The following is a 17,544-nucleotide window of genomic DNA, read 5'->3' on the forward strand; positions in this document are numbered from 1 at the left end:
CGAACCAAATCATTAAGATTATTTTGTGAAAAAAGTGTAGGCTGAAATGAACCACTAGGCGGTTCAAAGTTGTCATCTTTTATCTCACTTTCCTGGCTTGGCAAACTAGAATCACTAGCAGTGATGAAGGCATTGGGACAGGAATATCTGGACTTGACCCACAGGCCCTACAGCTGATTGAATATTTGTGTAAACTATCTTCTTATTGCATTTAGGCCAGCAATTTCACAACAGCAGAAATAATCGTCTGTATGATTGTTCGGCACCTTACAAACCAAAGGTATACCAAAGGGCGTAGACACCTGTATTGTATATCCTTATTCCAATTTATCAAAGATTCATCACAAGAACGGCATACTTTATGTGGAGCCCATGGTTTCGATTCTTAGGAACAAATTCACCGTAAATATTACAAAACACATCCTAGCTATTTTTAAAACCACGATATGCCATTTCTTCTTTGTCTACAGCACAGGATCCAGGAGAAGCAAATCCAACAAAATCCTAATGTTACGCAAATGGATTTATTCATACATAAACTGAAAAAAATCAAATTATGACCTACAAAAGAATTTATACCAGAGATTGTCTTGAACATTGTTATGTGCGTTACACAATTTAATTTGTAGATAAAAACAAATGTAAATTATATGGGATGAATTTATAACTAATTTTCTTTTCTCATACCTACATCAGTTGTATAATTGCTTACAGATACTGCTGCCATCTAGGGAGCTCTTGATGAACTACAGAGCAAAACGGTACTAATAGGTTCGAGCGTAATTAGTGAACTCCTAGTAATTCTAGGGTGATAGGAAAAAACTAATGCCAAATTCTGAACGAGCGACCTCAAAAACATGTAATCCATTTGAAATTTTCAAAACAAGAATACCCATGTGGACCAGTGTAATTTTCGTTAAAAAATGTGCTTTTAATTTTGCTCAACATCGAAATTAATTTTAAAAATATGTAGTTTGCAAATTTTGGTTTTCGTTTGAAATATTTTGTTTACGTTTCTTTGATTAGTTGATTTTTTGTGGAAAATACGTTTTTTATATGAAAATCTTTTTGTACTGAGAAATATTTTTTCATTAAAACTCCTTAAAAATTTCTTTTTTTTTAACATTTTGTTAAAAATTTTCATTAACAATTTTTTTAAAGTTTAAGGTAATTTTCCTTTTGGAAAGTTTTTGCTAATTTTTCCATGATTTTTTTTCCCTGGAATTTATTAGTTTCACTCGTTTCTGTTTAGTTGATTTTTTTTTTTTTTTTTTTTGAGAAAAACAACTTTTTTCATTTGATCCTTTTATGTATTCAGAAATATCTTCTTCTGCATTAAAACAAAAGTAAAATCCTAAACACTGTAATGTGTTTAAATCTTAAGTTTCTGACAGCAGAGTTTGAACTCAGGCCTGGCAGAGACGTCTATGTGGAAAAATGCTAAAGTTTGCATGGAAATAGGCCATAACACACTTTCCACAAAAGCGATTGATTTCATATAATTCTTTGTGTTATTGCTAGTTTTTGTATAAAAAAAAAGTAAGGTTTCGTTTTAAGAAAATGGATAGTATAAAAAATAATTGTTACTTTTATAGATTAAGCGGTTCCGTTATTCTGCATGCTAAAGTGAATCTCATTTGTTTCTTAACCGGATATAGTAGCATCATTGCCTTTACTTATTTATTTATTTATTTTTTTCAATTTGTTCCATTTCATTGCCAATAGGCTTTGTTTACAATTTTTGTCTTTTCAGGGAAAAGATCTTTTAATGATGAATGTGCCGTGATGGAATCCAGTAAAAGAGTTCATAGAGAAGTAAGAACTTCTAGCGGTAAGTTATGAGATGAAATAAGTAATTGGTGTAAGGTACAGCTTGAATCTGTTTTGTGGAAAACCCAGCTTAAAAAAAACCCAGCCCAGTGGGTTTTATTGGATAAAATTAAGTTTTATTGTGAAAATTTGAGTTTGATTGTGCAAAATTGTTTTATTAGATTTTGTCCCTACATATAAAGCTATATTCAAGCATTCATGTTCCATTGTAAATATGTACTCGTAAAATGAAACTGGAATTCCCTTGTCGCATAAAAAGAATCAGTGAAGACCCATCCGCGTTTCGTGGGACATATCGTGCTTGGCATTCGCTTTTATTTCGATTTCTAGAAAGGAGGAAGTAGACAATGAGGTAGAGTAACAAAGAGGTGAGTAATTCTATATGATATAGAATAAGAATAAAATCCTTATTACACTCAGGAGTCAAGAGCAACCGTCCTTACTGAAGATTTCTTTCACTTCCTTCAAAACATGCCAGTCAAATACTAGTCAGTCCTCAAGTCAGGAGCTAGAGATGAAACAAAGTGGCTTTATTAACCCTTTTGACATAAACGCTATGTCGCCCACACATATCATTAATTATCCCTTAGAACCTATATGCTTGCTTCGAAGTGATTATAATTTGTCTTATGTTCAAAGGGTATGATGTTATAACAAAATCCATTTTCCGCTCTTTGCGTTCTACAATATAAGGTGGTGACTTCGCTTCAAGTTCAGGCTTGAAATAAAGGTATTTGTTTTGGGGTAGCGAAGAAATATTTCTGTCTTTGCTTAGCAAAAGTAGAAGGAAAAGAAAGTTTTTCAGTATTGTTTACCGGTACTTCACACAGTTCATGAGTATATATTAAGATATGAACATTATAGCATTTAACCTCTTCTCTCCCCATTCTCCTCCTCACATCCAGAAAACTTCATATGGATTAATTTTAAGGCAAACAAGGGAAGTGGGTGTTGTTTTAGCTGCTATTTATGTGGGTTCGTTGCATTCGTATTGGCGAATGGTAATTGGATGGTGTAATTTGAGTGTGACATGGTATATTAGAAGAATAAGAACGTTGTCACAGTTTTCGAATCTCCATAGTACACTTCTCCAAATCATGAATCCGCGAGTAAATTTTTCTAAGTCCCTTTAAAATTTTCAGTTGGGCAACAACAAATTCGGAGTAATAGGAGAGGAAGTAATGAAATAAAGAAACAAGACTTCGAACACAGCTCACAGTTTGCTGTTTGAAATTCTCAGTTCCTCTTTTGTTACTTCATATAATGATACTTTTACAACGAAACAGTACCTCAGGAAATGCAGAAATCTTTGTTAAAGAAAACACACACGTTTCTCTACATAGAAAGATCGTGAAAAGCAGAAGGGTTGTTAAGGAGTTCGTTCTCCTACCAATACAATTGGAGGCTTGTTCTACAGTTACGGAAACCATGCGTGTTTAGTACTCTATTTTTGCGAAGATGCAATACTTTTGAATCTGGTTCGAATCCCACTAGTTGATTTTATTTTTTTCAACTTTTTTTCTATTCTTGTCGTACAGCAGTCGTCTTTCTGCTTTTTTTAAAAAAGATTATTATTATATATCTTACACGGGAGTGATTGACGACTTGTTAACTTAGCCAAAAACAAGAAGCCGTCCAGCCCATTCTAGTCAGTCAGCCCATTAAGCGTGTTTTTTGTGTAGGTGTTACTATTATTATTATTATTATTATTATACGCGTTGGGGGGGGGGCGCTGGCTCAGTGGTAGAGCGCTTACCTCTAGTGCGCGGGGTCCTGGCTTCCATCCCAGGCCAAGTAAGCTTGTAATGGACAACATCGTGTCCATGGGTTTGCTCGGGGTACTCCCGTTTCCTCCCACTTCCACCAATTATTCCATCATTATTCACTTGCTTTAATCATCGTCTCCCTTAGCCTAAAGGGCATAATCCTGGGACATTAAACTGAAAGATTTCATGTGATTTTCTTGTACGCGTCTTTGGCGTGGAAGCCTCGGGTACGATTGCCGGTGGGAGCTCATGTGGTTCGAAGCCCTCATTAAGCTGTAGATCCACGTTTCATATAACCTCGCTGTTCAAAGGGACGCTAAATTTGAAATCAAATCAAATTATTATTATTAAGTAGAAAAAAAAAGTTTGAGGGTGCTAAATTTGGTGATACAACATTTTATTTCTTCGCAGTTTGTTGTTACACCTATGAACTAGTCTTGGTGCATCAGAACGATTTTAAAGAGGTTTTCACGGCAGTCACATTTTTTCACTTAAATACCTTAATAGTTCGTGATAGTATAATCCAGTCACGTGTTACTGTTTGCTAGAGAGTCTATCATAAGAATGCCCTCAGTTCTATAGAGCCCTGAGCATCACTACCCTGAACAATCACATATCAGTATTTTGGGAGCGGAGATGAGGTGTGTTTTCTACTACCTTCTAACCTGCTTTTTGCAGGATCAAACTGATGAATGTAATTTCTTTACGAATTTTACTAAAACCTGCTTGTATCCTCTTTATAAAGATAAATTATGTGGTCAAAGCCAGTACTCGCTCACGTTTTCCTATAGAAAAGTTTTTCCGAGTAAAAATCAAAATGAGTTGGGCCACTTTGACAACTAGTATTGATATATCTTAGCTCCTGCTCAGGGCGACGTTTCAACTCTGAGGAGAGAGGGAAAGTATATCTTGAAAGATCACTGAGCTCGCTGCCGACTATGTTCAGCATTGATTTGGAAACCTTTCTCGTCAATATTTTCCTCATGCTCTACTGAATTCGTATCTTCAGCAGTTCATCACAAGGTGCTGCAATCTCTTATGCGAAATGCCTATAACTTCTATAACGCACCAAAGGTTTAAATTCTGTAATACTATGTTACTATGCCATGGATAGCATCAGTGTTTTTTTGGGTCAGTATTGTTAAAGGTACGATGTTCATCATCAATTAACGTCTGATACTTTTTGAATTCTGCAACTCACTTTCTCACAGTAGCGTTAGAAACAAGTAACAGGGTTTCTTAACGATTGACATACATCAAGATGGATTTTTTTGGTCATATCCTTGTAGTAGAAGTACTCAATAACATCTCAGTTTTTCGCCCGCTGTTCCTTGGACATGTCTACCTATCGATTTGTGGAGCTTGGAGCAAAACTAAATTGTAGGGTCAGTGATGTGGGTGAGAATTCTGTATCCATCATGAATATTTTTTGTGTCAGCTTGAACTACTCATATCAGTTATGGTGTATTACGCTAAATATTTAACACAAAGGGATAGTAATAATAATAACATCTATTTAATAACATTACAATATAGTACTTGGTATATGTTAAACAGCATTCACTACCTTTTACATGGCATCAGATCAATTTCAAATTATAACAAAATGGATACATGGACTCAGTATCGGGGTAATAGTGAGCGGCAGGGGTAATAGTGAGGGGGAACGCGAAGGATGTCGTTCCTCCACTTCCAAAAAATCTATGGAGTCTCTTTACTTCCTAAAAAATACAATGGGGAAAGATAGGCACAGGGGACGGCGTGACATCATGCGTCACCTTACCTTTTCAGATCCACTTTTACCCCTGAGGAATAAGTTTTATTCCCATCCTTATCTTAATATAAAAACTGGAAGCTTTAAAGTGCTTATATAATTTCCGATTTCAATTTTGATCCACTTGGATTAAAAACTGTAATGGATCGAGAAAAAATATTTCGTATGAATTCGGTGTGTAAAGAACAGGTTCAATATTCAACCTTATTTCTCTATTGCAAACGGAAGCTATAAGTTTACCACTTCTGTTTCTAATATTAAAACACCTAGTTTTCAAATCTACCGTTGTTTTACAATACGCAACGCAATCCACTTGTTTATTAAAAGGAAAAAATGTAACTGAACAACAACAATTTGTCAGTTAATGGTATTAGTAGAGCTTGAAAATATGTAATTTTACACCTATAAAGCATTTCTAAAAATCCAATTATTTCCATTGCCTTTAGTACTGTCCTTATAATCACACTGTATTGTTTATTTGGACCAAGAGAGTCTAGCCTTAAAATAAAGGAACTTCTCGTCCTAGTTGTCTTCTTTCTAAATAAACCTTCTTCGTCTTTTTCTTTTCGTCGTCGTCTTCTTTTTAATACACTAATTTGTATGTGTGGATTTCTTTGTAATTTCACTTTGAGTCCATTCGAGCATTGTTGCTTTGTGTATGTTCTTATGTTCCGATGTGTTAAAGTTTAAATTTTTTATGCATCACAATTATCTTTAACGCAGCCTATGCTAACTTTAAGTACTTTTCGCGAGATTAATAGTAAAACTTGTAAAAGTGCTTTAGAAAATGATAGTTCATCTCTAAGTAATGTTATTTTCAAGAATGAATCAGAAAGAGTAAATTGTTACTTTTCTTAAACAGACTATGGTGTTAGACCCATATAGCGCAGAGCCTGGGGTAAATGTTTCCCTTGGCCCACCCACTGTTTGTCTAGTCAAATGACGATCTTTCAGAACCTGCATAATACTATTCACAGAAGAAACTTATTTAATATTTGACACCAGACATCCAAAAGAGATCCGTCAAGGATTGCAAACGATTTCGTTTGGTGGCAACCTAGGAGTCAAGTAGGTTCTCTTTAGTATATTAGATATTTCTGCAGAGTCCTCAGTCAGTGTGTCAAGAATCAAGTTAGCATAGGCATTCTTGGCAAAGGCGCTAAGATTCTACCACTGCGCGAAAGTCAGAACGTAAGTCTACTGAGTGTACGATATGGGTTGATTTGGTTTAAATTTTAAAAATAAGGGAACAGTAGTTATAATTAACAACTTCTTTGTGGCAAAAATATTAATTAATTATATAATTAAATAATTCGAGGAGTCTATTGACACGCATCAAAAAGAACCAGGGGATGCTGGTACAGAGTTCACGATCTACTGATTTAAACTGATCCATTGCAGAAGCAATGATTGTGGAACTGAAACGTAAAAAAAAAAAAAAAATTGAAGAACTCACTAGAAGTTCAACTGTTTGACATAACGTTCGAGTACTTAAAAACGAAGAACAATCAATGTGTGAATTGAATATTTTCCCCAAGAAGGACGAATTCACGCGTATACGCCCAGTCATCACATATTATATTTACGCCATGACAAACCACCCCTTCGCGTGGTGTACACGTGTTATTACTACTTCATAACGTATGGTTGTACAGAGTTTGACGGGCAAACTTATACCTATGTATAGTGACAAGTGTACACCACGTGAAGAATTTTCTCAAGTAATATTGAAACCGGAAGTGGTAGTAGATTTCTACTACTCTAGTTGTAGTAGAGAGATTAGATTGTAGATGGAATTTATTGTTGGGACGCTTCACTGATTGCAGAAAATAACTTCTTGCTATCTGTGGCGCTTTTACTCTATAGCAATCACTATTAAAACCGGGAGTGGACAATTTCCCGCCATAGGAAACCGCTTTTTGCTATCTATTACTGGTTTTAATTTTGTAGCGAACAACATTAACCCCGAAAGTGGTTTATATCTGAAATTTCCGGTTTCAGTAGGGTTAAGACAGAAGATATTTCATATTCTTAGGACGCTAAATCGATTTTTAAATAAAACGCTTATCGCTATCTCTTTATCATTTTTGGTCTGTGTAGATCAATACTGAAACCGAAAATTGTAGTGGACTTTTACTCCTTCCGGTTTTAGTACAGAGTGAAGAATATAGATGATATGTACTCTTGGGATGCTTAATCGACAGCAGAAAACCGCTTCTCTATATGCATATGTTGCCGTTTCTGGTCTATAGTGATCAACGTAGAAACCGGTAATTGTTCATTTTCATCACCGGTTTGATTATTGCCTAGGTAATGAAACTCGATTCCTAAAGTTTGACTCATTACGTACAGAACAAATTTGGTAGTGATCTATCAAGTAATCCTTAAGATGTTTTGATCTCGCGGACCGACGGACACACGGACAGTCTAAATATATAACGAGTATGCTAAACCAATCTCCTTGAAAGATTTGTTGTTAATTGTAATACTGTCGCCTACAAAATAAAAGTTGTTCCCTGTTTCTATCATCCTGAAGATTCAAAAACATTTTAGAGGGAGGAATTTAACCGTGCCAGGGATGAAAATTTCTTCAAGAGAGCACACATTTTTATCAGAATGAAATTCCTAGCGTTCCCCTGTAAATACGCACACTGGAAAGGTTAAACGCTTAAACTCATTTTAGTAACAATTTTGTAGCATCTAAGTAACTTTTAAAAAAGAAAAATTGCTCCTTGGTGTTTGGGAAATCCTCGAATACAAACGGTAATCAGTTAGTAACTTTCTACAGTATTATTTCTGAATAAAGAAAGAAGTTAATTCTAAAATCAGCAACTGTAAACTAAAAAGAGCAGTTTTTTTTTTTTTTTTTTTTTTTTTTTTTTTAAGTAAAAGCACCCGATGTGATTCGAACCAGGTTCACAAGTTTTAAATTCTAATAGAAAGAACGAACTAAACACGCACGACTACCGAAACAGACCGCAGAACTATCTTTCAGTTGTATCGAAAGAAATGGAACTCCTTAAAATCCTCTGTTTTTTAACGATTTTCTTCCAGTTGAAAAGCTTGATTGTTTTCTTTAAACAAAGTTTTCTGCATTTGCCAAGGTGTACTATTTTGCTCTGAAACTAACATTAAGTAATGAAAAAGAATCTGAATATTTCAAACAGCAAACAGGATGTGTTGGGAAGGCTTCATTACTATTTTTCTTACAACCTACCCTCTTACAACTTCGAGCGAGTTGTTGCCAAACTCACAATTTTTAAGGGACTTAGAAAAATTTACTCACGCATTTATAATTTGGAGAAGTGTACAAAGGAAGTTCAATAATTTTTGCATAGTTGATTATAATATTGTTATTAGTTGCGATACTATGAAGAAATTTTAGGTGAACATACTTTGATCCTTTGGCTACAAGACCGTGTCACTCAGTGTACCCTCCATCTGCTGTGACTGCTGTGATGCGTCTCACCTAAAGTTCTTTCCATGCCCTCAATGCACTTTGGTAAAATTCAGGTTCACTTTTACACCAGTTTCACATAAGAAATGAGGGTCTTGCCACTGTCGAATGTTCTTCCTCGCAGGTGAGCTTTCAGACGACCAAACAGGAAGAAATTTGAAGGAGCCAAGTCTGGACTGTGGGAAGGCTGAGGGACAACTTCCCATCCCATTTTCATGATTTTCTGCTGTCATTATGGTTGTGTGACTCTTGGCAATGCTATGATAGAATTTGACTTTACCTTGCAGCTCCGGTCTCTTGGTCTGGAGAGCACGTCGTACTTTATCCAGTCACAAACAATAACGCTTCTTGTTAATTGTAGAGCCATGTTCCGAAAAGTCTATGAAAATAACACCCCACTGTTCCCAGAAAAAGGAGACATAATTTTATTCTCTGATCTGGAAAGTCTAGTTTTTTAAACCGCTGCAACCAGTGCTGGATACTGCCGCGGTCCAATGTGCAATCCCCATAAACGGAGGCAACTTCCTTTGAATTGATGAGGCTGATTCATCACTTGTTTTGAACAGGAATTCCATTACCGACAGTTGTCGGGTTCAGTGTCCATTGTGGTTTACCTATGAACAATATTAAACAACACTGTGCTCGTGGGTTTTCTCGGGGTTCTCCCGTTTCCTCCCACTTTCTTCATTCCACTATTTCATTCATATCTCATCATCAGCGTCTCCTTTAACCTAACCGGCATAAACGTGGGACGTAAAACTTTCGATTTCATTCCAATATGAAACAACAATTATTACCATTTTGAATCCAAAGGATTAAAATATGTTCACCTAAAATTTCATTATCATACTGCAACTAATAGCAATATTATACCCATCTGTGCAAAACTTGTTGTAGAGTTGTAGGATTGTCATCGTAGCGTACATTGGCCTGGCATTTAGGTTTTGAAGGACGCGGTAGTCCATGCTTTCACAATCAGCCGTGAAACTTTCATATATTGTCTTGAAGTGATCAATTGACATAACGTTTCGAATGGTGTTGAAGAGGTGTTGAAGCTGTGATAGAGCACTGTCCATATCCGTGTCAAGTCGTTAGAACGATAGTGATGATATTCAGGATGGGTTTCAAGAGATGAATCCACAGAATTGATTGATTAAGGTTTCATGGGATATCAGCATCGAGGCTATTTGTCCCCGTCCCGAGAATGACTGGGTGGTGAAGAGCAGTCCTTTAATATGAGCAGAAATCTTGGCATCTGCTGAGTTGTCCTGAAGATCTATAACAGCTTGAATAACTAGATGATTTATTTCTGTTATGATGATGTTCAACGCTTCTGGCCAACAGGACCATCTTGTATCGCTGAGGGTTTTATTTATTTATTTATTTATTTTTAGTTCTTAACTTAAACAATTCTAATGCCTCCAAATACTTCATATTTTAGAGCTAAGCTTTGAATAAAGACATACAAAGCTCCCAGGGTACCAAACAGTGAAAAGTCCTTGCGCGTGCACTTCGTGTTATCTACTAATATGCGATTTAGACAATGCGCGTAGCAACGAACAGAGAAAAAAGATTTTCTATAGAAATCACTCACCTTCTGCAATCCATTCCAACGGCCTTGCATATTTGCTGTCCAATCATAAAACTACGCTAAGAATTTTCCATTTGACAACTCCATCACTTCTAATGATATCCATAAGGGATTCAGTAAGTACTCCACTGTTGTTGACTTTTCAGCACCATGAAGGTTTCATAAACTTCATCATAAGTCATCCTGACACCAGTATCTGTTCATTTCGATATTATAAATATCGCTACTTGATATATGTCACTACCTATTCATGTTTCGAACGGTCCGTTGTTTTCTCTATCATCATAGAAATATGTTTGTAGTCTTTGAACGATGCACGAATTCTGTCGGTCAAAACGTTGTGGATTGATTTGATGTCATTTTGGATAACTTTTGAGGGGTATTTTGCATTATCAACTCTTTCTTCCCTATGTCGCAACAACACACGATCGAAGTCTGAGATCAAAGTGTAAAGTTTCTTGAAAAATTCACGATATAATACTCCCACCTTCACTGTGGTCACGCAATGGAGCACCAAATATAGTCAGGGTCTGAACAAACCATGACTACCCTCTTTTGTAGCCACTCTGCTTTTCTTCTGCGAAGTTCTTATGCTCTCACTTCAGATTGAATTGCATCGATTCTTCTTTTCCTCATGAACAAATGTGAGTTTCTCTTCTGCTTGTCCATGCTACTCACTTTCTAAGGTGGCCTGCGCCTTTTAATATTCTTCCGATTTCTCTCGCGGTTCCCCTTCGAAAATACAACTTCATGATAATACAAATTGATGACAGTACACTAGTCATGACTATTCTTCATACTACTTTCCATGAAATCTCTTTTACATCCCGCCAGAACTATTTTACGGAATGGACCACGCGGTTTGTCTGGTTCTTGTGCGACAAACGTTTTGATGCCTTCCTCGTTGCTTTGATCAGGAGCAGGTTTTGAGACACTGAATTGATTACAGAAAACCACTTGCCGCTCTCTCTTACTACTTTTGTTCTATGGCGATGTGTTGAAATTGGAAATGTCTAAATTGAACCTCTTCCGGTTTGAATAGATGGTTAAGGGAGAAGATAGAACCTACTCTTGGGGAGCTGAATCGATTGCAGAAAAACTACACCTCGATATCTCTTACCGTTTTTCCTCTACGGAAATCAGTATTGGAACTGGAAGTAGTAGTAAATTTCAAAAGCTTCCGATTTTGATATTGTTGTGGATTGAGATAGCATGTTCTCTTGGCACTCTGAATCGATTGCAGGAAATCGCTTGTCGGTATCTATTACCATTTTGTTTTATGACGATAAATCTTGAAACTGGAAAGGGTTAATTTGAGTCACTTCTGCTTTGAGTAGAAGGTTAACGGAGGAAATGTAACCTATTCCTGGGACGCTGAATCAATTACAAGAAACCGCATCTCGATATCTCTTAGCGCTGAATCAATTACAAGAAACCGGTAGTTGTATATTTGAACCACTTCTGGTTTGGTAGTCTGTTCAAGATAATCATGGTATGTTACCTTAAAATGCAGAATCGTTTAAAAAAAAAAACTGCTTCTCGCTATTTATTACCGTTTTCATTCTATAGCGATAAATGAAAGCGGAAATAACAAATTTGAACCACTTTTGGGTAAAAAGAGAGTCGACGGAGAAGATGGGACCTATTCTTCGGACGTTAAATCGACTGCGAAAACAGCATCTCGATATCTCTTACCGGTTTTGCTCTGTGGAAATCAGAATTGAAACCGGAAGTAACATTAAATTTCAACCACTTCCGGTTTTGATCGTGTGTTGCAGATAGTCATAGTACATTGCCTTGAAATGCTGAATTACTTGCAAAAGACCACTTCTCGCTATCTATTACCGTTTTTGTTCTATGATGAAAACGTTGAAACCGAAAATGACTAATTTGAACTACTTCCGGTGAATAGAATTAACAGAGGATATAGAACCTATCCTTGGGACACAGAATCGATTGCAAAACAATGCACCTCAATATCTCTTACCGTCTTTGCTCTAATAACCTGTCGACAGACGGACAAACAAAGCCGTTCTATAAGACTTCCGGCACTTACGGATAAAAAAAAAAAAAATAGAAGTCTAACAAGCTGAAATACTAGTTCTTCGCATGGGGAGGATAGGTTTGTGAAAAATATTTGAATCGTCTTACCGTTATGATAGCCATTTCAATGGAAGCATAATTTTAAAAACCCGTAAAATGCTCTGTTTTGGGGATAAAATGTGAACTCCCCTATTCCCTTAGGATACTCCCCCTAATTAATGTGACATGATAAAAACATTGAAGCAGAAACTATGTTTTAGGATTCATTTTAAACGGGTAATCCGTTTTCCGTGATGCGATCACAAACAACAGACAACGCCTATCCAAAAAATGAATAAATAAATAAATACAGAAAAATACAAAAATATAAATTGCACATGCTCCCCTTAAAATTGGAATTTTGGAAAATAGTAAGTCATGTGCTCGCTTGTTTGTAAGGAGTTTGTATACAGATCTTAATGTTCCTAACTTGAGGGCTTCATGAGATACTCTATTTTTCGTATAAATTTCTAATCTATACTCCTTTAGGATAAACCCTTTATACAAATTGGTGTTTGAAACCTAGTTCGTGGTAGACACTAAGTATGTTTGAGAATTCATCTCAATTTTTTCAGCCATTTTCCCGTGATGTGATCACATCGCATTAAATGTGAAAGAATCTATCTATATATAAAGGTAGCTAAGAAAATTCTGTCGCTTTTTCAACCACCTCCTTCGAACATCGATATGTCACGTACCGGGAAGATCAAAAATAATCCCCATTATCATCGACTATTTTCTTCCAACGTTCCGGAAGGCCGTAGATTCCATCTAGAACTAGGTGGGCCGTGAAACGAAAAAGGTATCAAGTGCATTTTGCACCTCTACTAGGGATTTGAACTGGCGTCCTCTAAGGTGATTGTCCAAGGAATGAAACAGGTGATAATCGGACGGTGCAATGTTCTGGGAATATGGCGGATGCAGTAGTGTTTCCCATCCAAGGCGTAGAATGGTATCCCGGGTTATATAATCCACGTGAGGCTTAGCGATGTCCTGTAATAGGAGGACTCCTTTGCAATTCAGAAGTGCTGGCTCCAGAGTTTTGAGCTTTTCTTGAACACGGCTCAACTGCTGACAGTACATAGTTACATTGATGCTGTGACCAGCTGGTAGCAGTTCCTGATGCACGATGCCGCGAGCAGTCCACCAAACACACAGGAGGACCTTCTGGTGCAGTGCTGGTTTCGGCTGTTTTTGGAACCGGTTCGTGGGATGCTAGCCAATGATGACGGCACCGTGGAGCTTCGTACAGGACCCACTTTTCATCACATGTCAACACTCTGTCTAGAAATGGCTCCCTTTTCTACTCGCGTTGCCTTCTGGCCCGGAGCCAAATCATGTGGGACCCATCGACCCAACTTGTAGTTTTTTCCAAGTTGATGGAATTGCTGCCGAATGGTTTCTCCCCCCCACACTGAATTGTAGTCCCAGTTCCTGGCCACTGTTCGCCTCAATTGCTGCCTCAAGACCTTCATTTTGTACGTGTTTTGGTCTTCCGGCACGTGGTGCGTCTTCGAGGTTTCGTCACCGTCCTTAAACTTGTTAATCTACCGCTGCACTATCCCCGTAGTCACGACACCCTCACCAAGACCCTGTGATATCATCCACCCGTTGCAGTGGCGTTTGACCCCAGTTTGAACTCGTTTAGCATACACGCTCTTATGACGCTCTTTGGAGGTCCCATGTTCACTCTGTCTTTAAGCAAGTTCACGGTGTTACTGAACTGCCACAACCAGGTACTATATTGGATATACACACTCCAACAGCTGACTTTCTTCTAATCTCCATTCGCATTCAACTCACAGTGAGAGGGCCAATTGAACCCAGACCTCAACAAAAAGCTACAGAACTTTGTTTACGTATATCTAGATATAGATACACCTATATATAGATATTTGGTCTAGGAATTAATTCGTGCGGTTGGTACGCACACATTGAAGCTGTAGTACAAACACAAAATACATAAATACCTTAAGAAAAATATTGTCCATCGCTAGCCACCACTTTCGCCCATCTGTCAGGCAATGTACGGATTCCGTGGCGAAAGAAGTCCTCATCCTTGGAAGCGATCCAGTCAGAGACCCATGTTTCGATATCTTCTGAAGAAGTAAACCGCTGTCCAATCAAATCGTTATTCATGCAATCGAACAAGTAGTAGTCCGAAGGAGCAACGTCTGGTGAATACGGCGGGTGGGGTAAAACTTCCCATCCGACATTTTCTAAATAGGTTTTGACCGGTTTTGCGACATGTGGGCGAGCGTTATCATGTTGAACAATAAGTTTATCATGTCTGTTCTCCCATTCTGGTCGTGTTCTGGCCAAAGCTTGCTTCAAACGCATTAATTGTCGTCGATAACGTTCTCCATTCATACTTTCACCCGGTTGCAGCAGCTCATAGTACACCACACCTTTCATATCCCACCATATGCACAGCATAACCTTTGCACAGTGAATATCTCGTTTTGGTTGTGATGGACCTGGTTCACCTGGTTTCACCCAGGCCTTTTTTCGTTTAGGGTTCTCGTAATGGATCCACTTCTCATCACCCGTAATAATTCGATGCAGAAACCCCTTTCTGCTCTGTCGTTGAAGCAGCAATTCGCAAATGGTTTTTCGTCTTTCAACGTCTCTGTCTTTCAATTCATGTGGAACCCAATGTGACATCTTTTGAATCATTCCCATGGCTTTCAAGCGTTTGGAGACTGTTGTTTGATCAACGCCTAATGCTGCTGCAAGTTGTTCCTGCGTTTGACACGAATCCTGCTCGAGCAATGCTGTCAATTCTTCGTCTTGAAATTTTTTTGGCTGTCCAGCTCGCTCTTGGTCTGCCAAGCCGAAATCACCACTTCTAAACCGTGCAAACCACTTCTGACACGTTCGCTCAGCTACAGCATGGTCACCATACACTTCCACCAAAATACGATGACTTTCAGTCGCACTTTTCTGCATGTTAAAGTAATGCAGCAGGACACCCCGCAAAAACACTTTATCAGGCACAAATTGCGCCATGTTCACTTAACTACAAACTGGTGTTGTTGACGCTTTAATCCACTGCCCTATACTACGAACGATACGCGATGAAAGGGGTTTGCAACACATGTGTGGATACACGGAACTGTGGGACGCTCCGTTCGTTGCGCCATCTCTTGTCCACCCGCACGAATTAATTCCTAGACCAAATATAAATATTGATAGATGGATAAATATAGCGGGTAATTTTTAAAAGTGCTGGGACACGTGTCCGCTTATTTTTAATGAGGAGTTGATATCCCGAGTTTCATCTCCTTGCAGTGATTTCTTTGGTACTCTACTTAGGGCGAAACATTTGAATGGTCTTTTACCTCCCTTAACATAGGTATTTAAAAAAAATCCTTCCTTGTTCTTTGCTCTCGTAACAAAAGAAGTTTCCTTTCCAAATTTCACGTTTCTAGATATATTTAAATGGCCTGAATTTTAAGTGAATCACTCTTACTACTCATATAATCATACCTATTTTTCCCTTTCTTTCCCGGAGCTGAAATACATGTTTTCCTTATTTTTAAGTAACAGTTTATATAACGAATTTTACACCTGTAATTTAAGCAAATTCTTACATTAAGAATTTTCTGAAGAAATAATTGGAATAAATATTATAGAAATTGTTCCCCTTATCCTATTTAGAAGCAGAATTTTCATAGACACTGAAATGCGTGTTTAATTAAGAAATCATTACATATGGAACATTGTGATTAAATAAAGGGAAATTTCAATATTACAGAAATATCCCCTGTTTCCCCCTTAGGAGTGGAATTTTCAAAACTGCTGAAACACGTATTCTCTTATTTTTACTTAAGAATCAAGAGTGAATTTCACACCTCCAACTTAAGCGAAACATCACACTACCACGTTCTTAATACAGATAGAGAAATTTATAAATAGTTGTTACAGAATTGCCTCCAGTTTTCCCTCCTAAGAGCTGAATTTTTTAAAACTCTGAAATATTTCCTCTTCTTTTATGAGTTTATATACAGAATTTCACACTTCCAACTTAAGCGAACCCTCACACTGGCACATTCTTAATAAAGGAAGGGAAATTTAGTTGTTAGGGAATTGGCCCCAATTTTCCCTCTTGGGAGAGGAATTTTTGGAAACACAGAAAATTATGTTCTCTTATTTTTAATGAAGAGTTCGTTCCGAGTTTCATCTCTAACGCGAGGAATTCGTGAGATATACTACTCCTGAGAGAACTTTTGAACCTCTTTTAGAACGGGTATTGCCAAAAATTTGTCCTTATCCCTTACTTTTGTGACAAAAGGAGTGTTCTCTCCAAATTTCTCGTTGATAGATCGAGCACAGTCGTCTTTGTGCTATGAATGTTTTTTGTTATTTAGTAAGTACAATTTTCTACGTATACGTGGAACAGCCTCTGTCTTCTTGAATATTTATTTTACATTGTATTGTAATATTAATGATTCGCTGTAGCATGGAATAGCAGATTACTGATATTTTCTAATGACATTTTATTTCTAATTATTTTACAAGGAGATTTCCAGGTTTTGCCAACAAATCTCTGTGGTAGTTCAATGAAGGATGAGGATGCTACAGAAGTAAGTGAATGATATATATTTTATGTTTAATATTTACCGTGCTCAGTGGCTGATATTAAGTTTTAAATTTATAAAATAAAATGTGTTTCTTGTAGTACCAGTTTTGGAACTGCATTTAATTCTAACACAGTTTTTCCCTAGTTCAGTGGTTACACAAAACGAATTCTTAAATAATGCACTGCTTCGTCTAGTATGACTACACCATCCGTGTTTAGTATACACGGAAAAAGAAAGAATAAGAAGCTTTGTAATGCTGTTCATTTAATTAAATTCGGAAATATCCATTTAAAATATATCAATTACGTGGAAATTTATCTTCTTGTTTGTATGTTTAAACTAAATTCGAAATATTTGTTTTCTTTCTTCAGTAGTGTGCAAAATGATTGTTAACTTTTATTTTTCTGGATACTTACAACAGGTTAACTTTTATAAAACTAAATTTTGCCTGATACTCCACC

At 37.1% G+C, this 17,544-nt stretch overlaps 1 protein-coding gene across 4 annotated transcripts in view; it reads left to right on the forward strand.

Annotated features, from left to right (window-relative positions):
• LOC145688204 (uncharacterized) overlaps nt 1-17,544 on the forward strand; it is a 272,126-nt gene that overhangs the window by 186,152 nt on the left and 68,430 nt on the right. For all 4 annotated transcript variants that reach the window (XM_081762090.1, XM_081762089.1, XM_081762088.1 and 1 more), the window contains 2 exons: nt 1,754-1,831; nt 17,022-17,086. In XM_081762090.1, coding sequence (XP_081618216.1) covers nt 1,754-1,831; nt 17,022-17,086 — 143 coding nt within the window. The remainder of the gene's footprint in view (nt 1-1,753; nt 1,832-17,021; nt 17,087-17,544) is intronic.

Source organism: Thermobia domestica, chromosome 6 (genome assembly GCF_964235325.1).
Source record: "Thermobia domestica chromosome 6, izTheDome1.hap1.1, whole genome shotgun sequence".
NCBI classification, from domain to species: Eukaryota; Metazoa; Arthropoda; class Insecta; order Zygentoma; family Lepismatidae; genus Thermobia; species Thermobia domestica.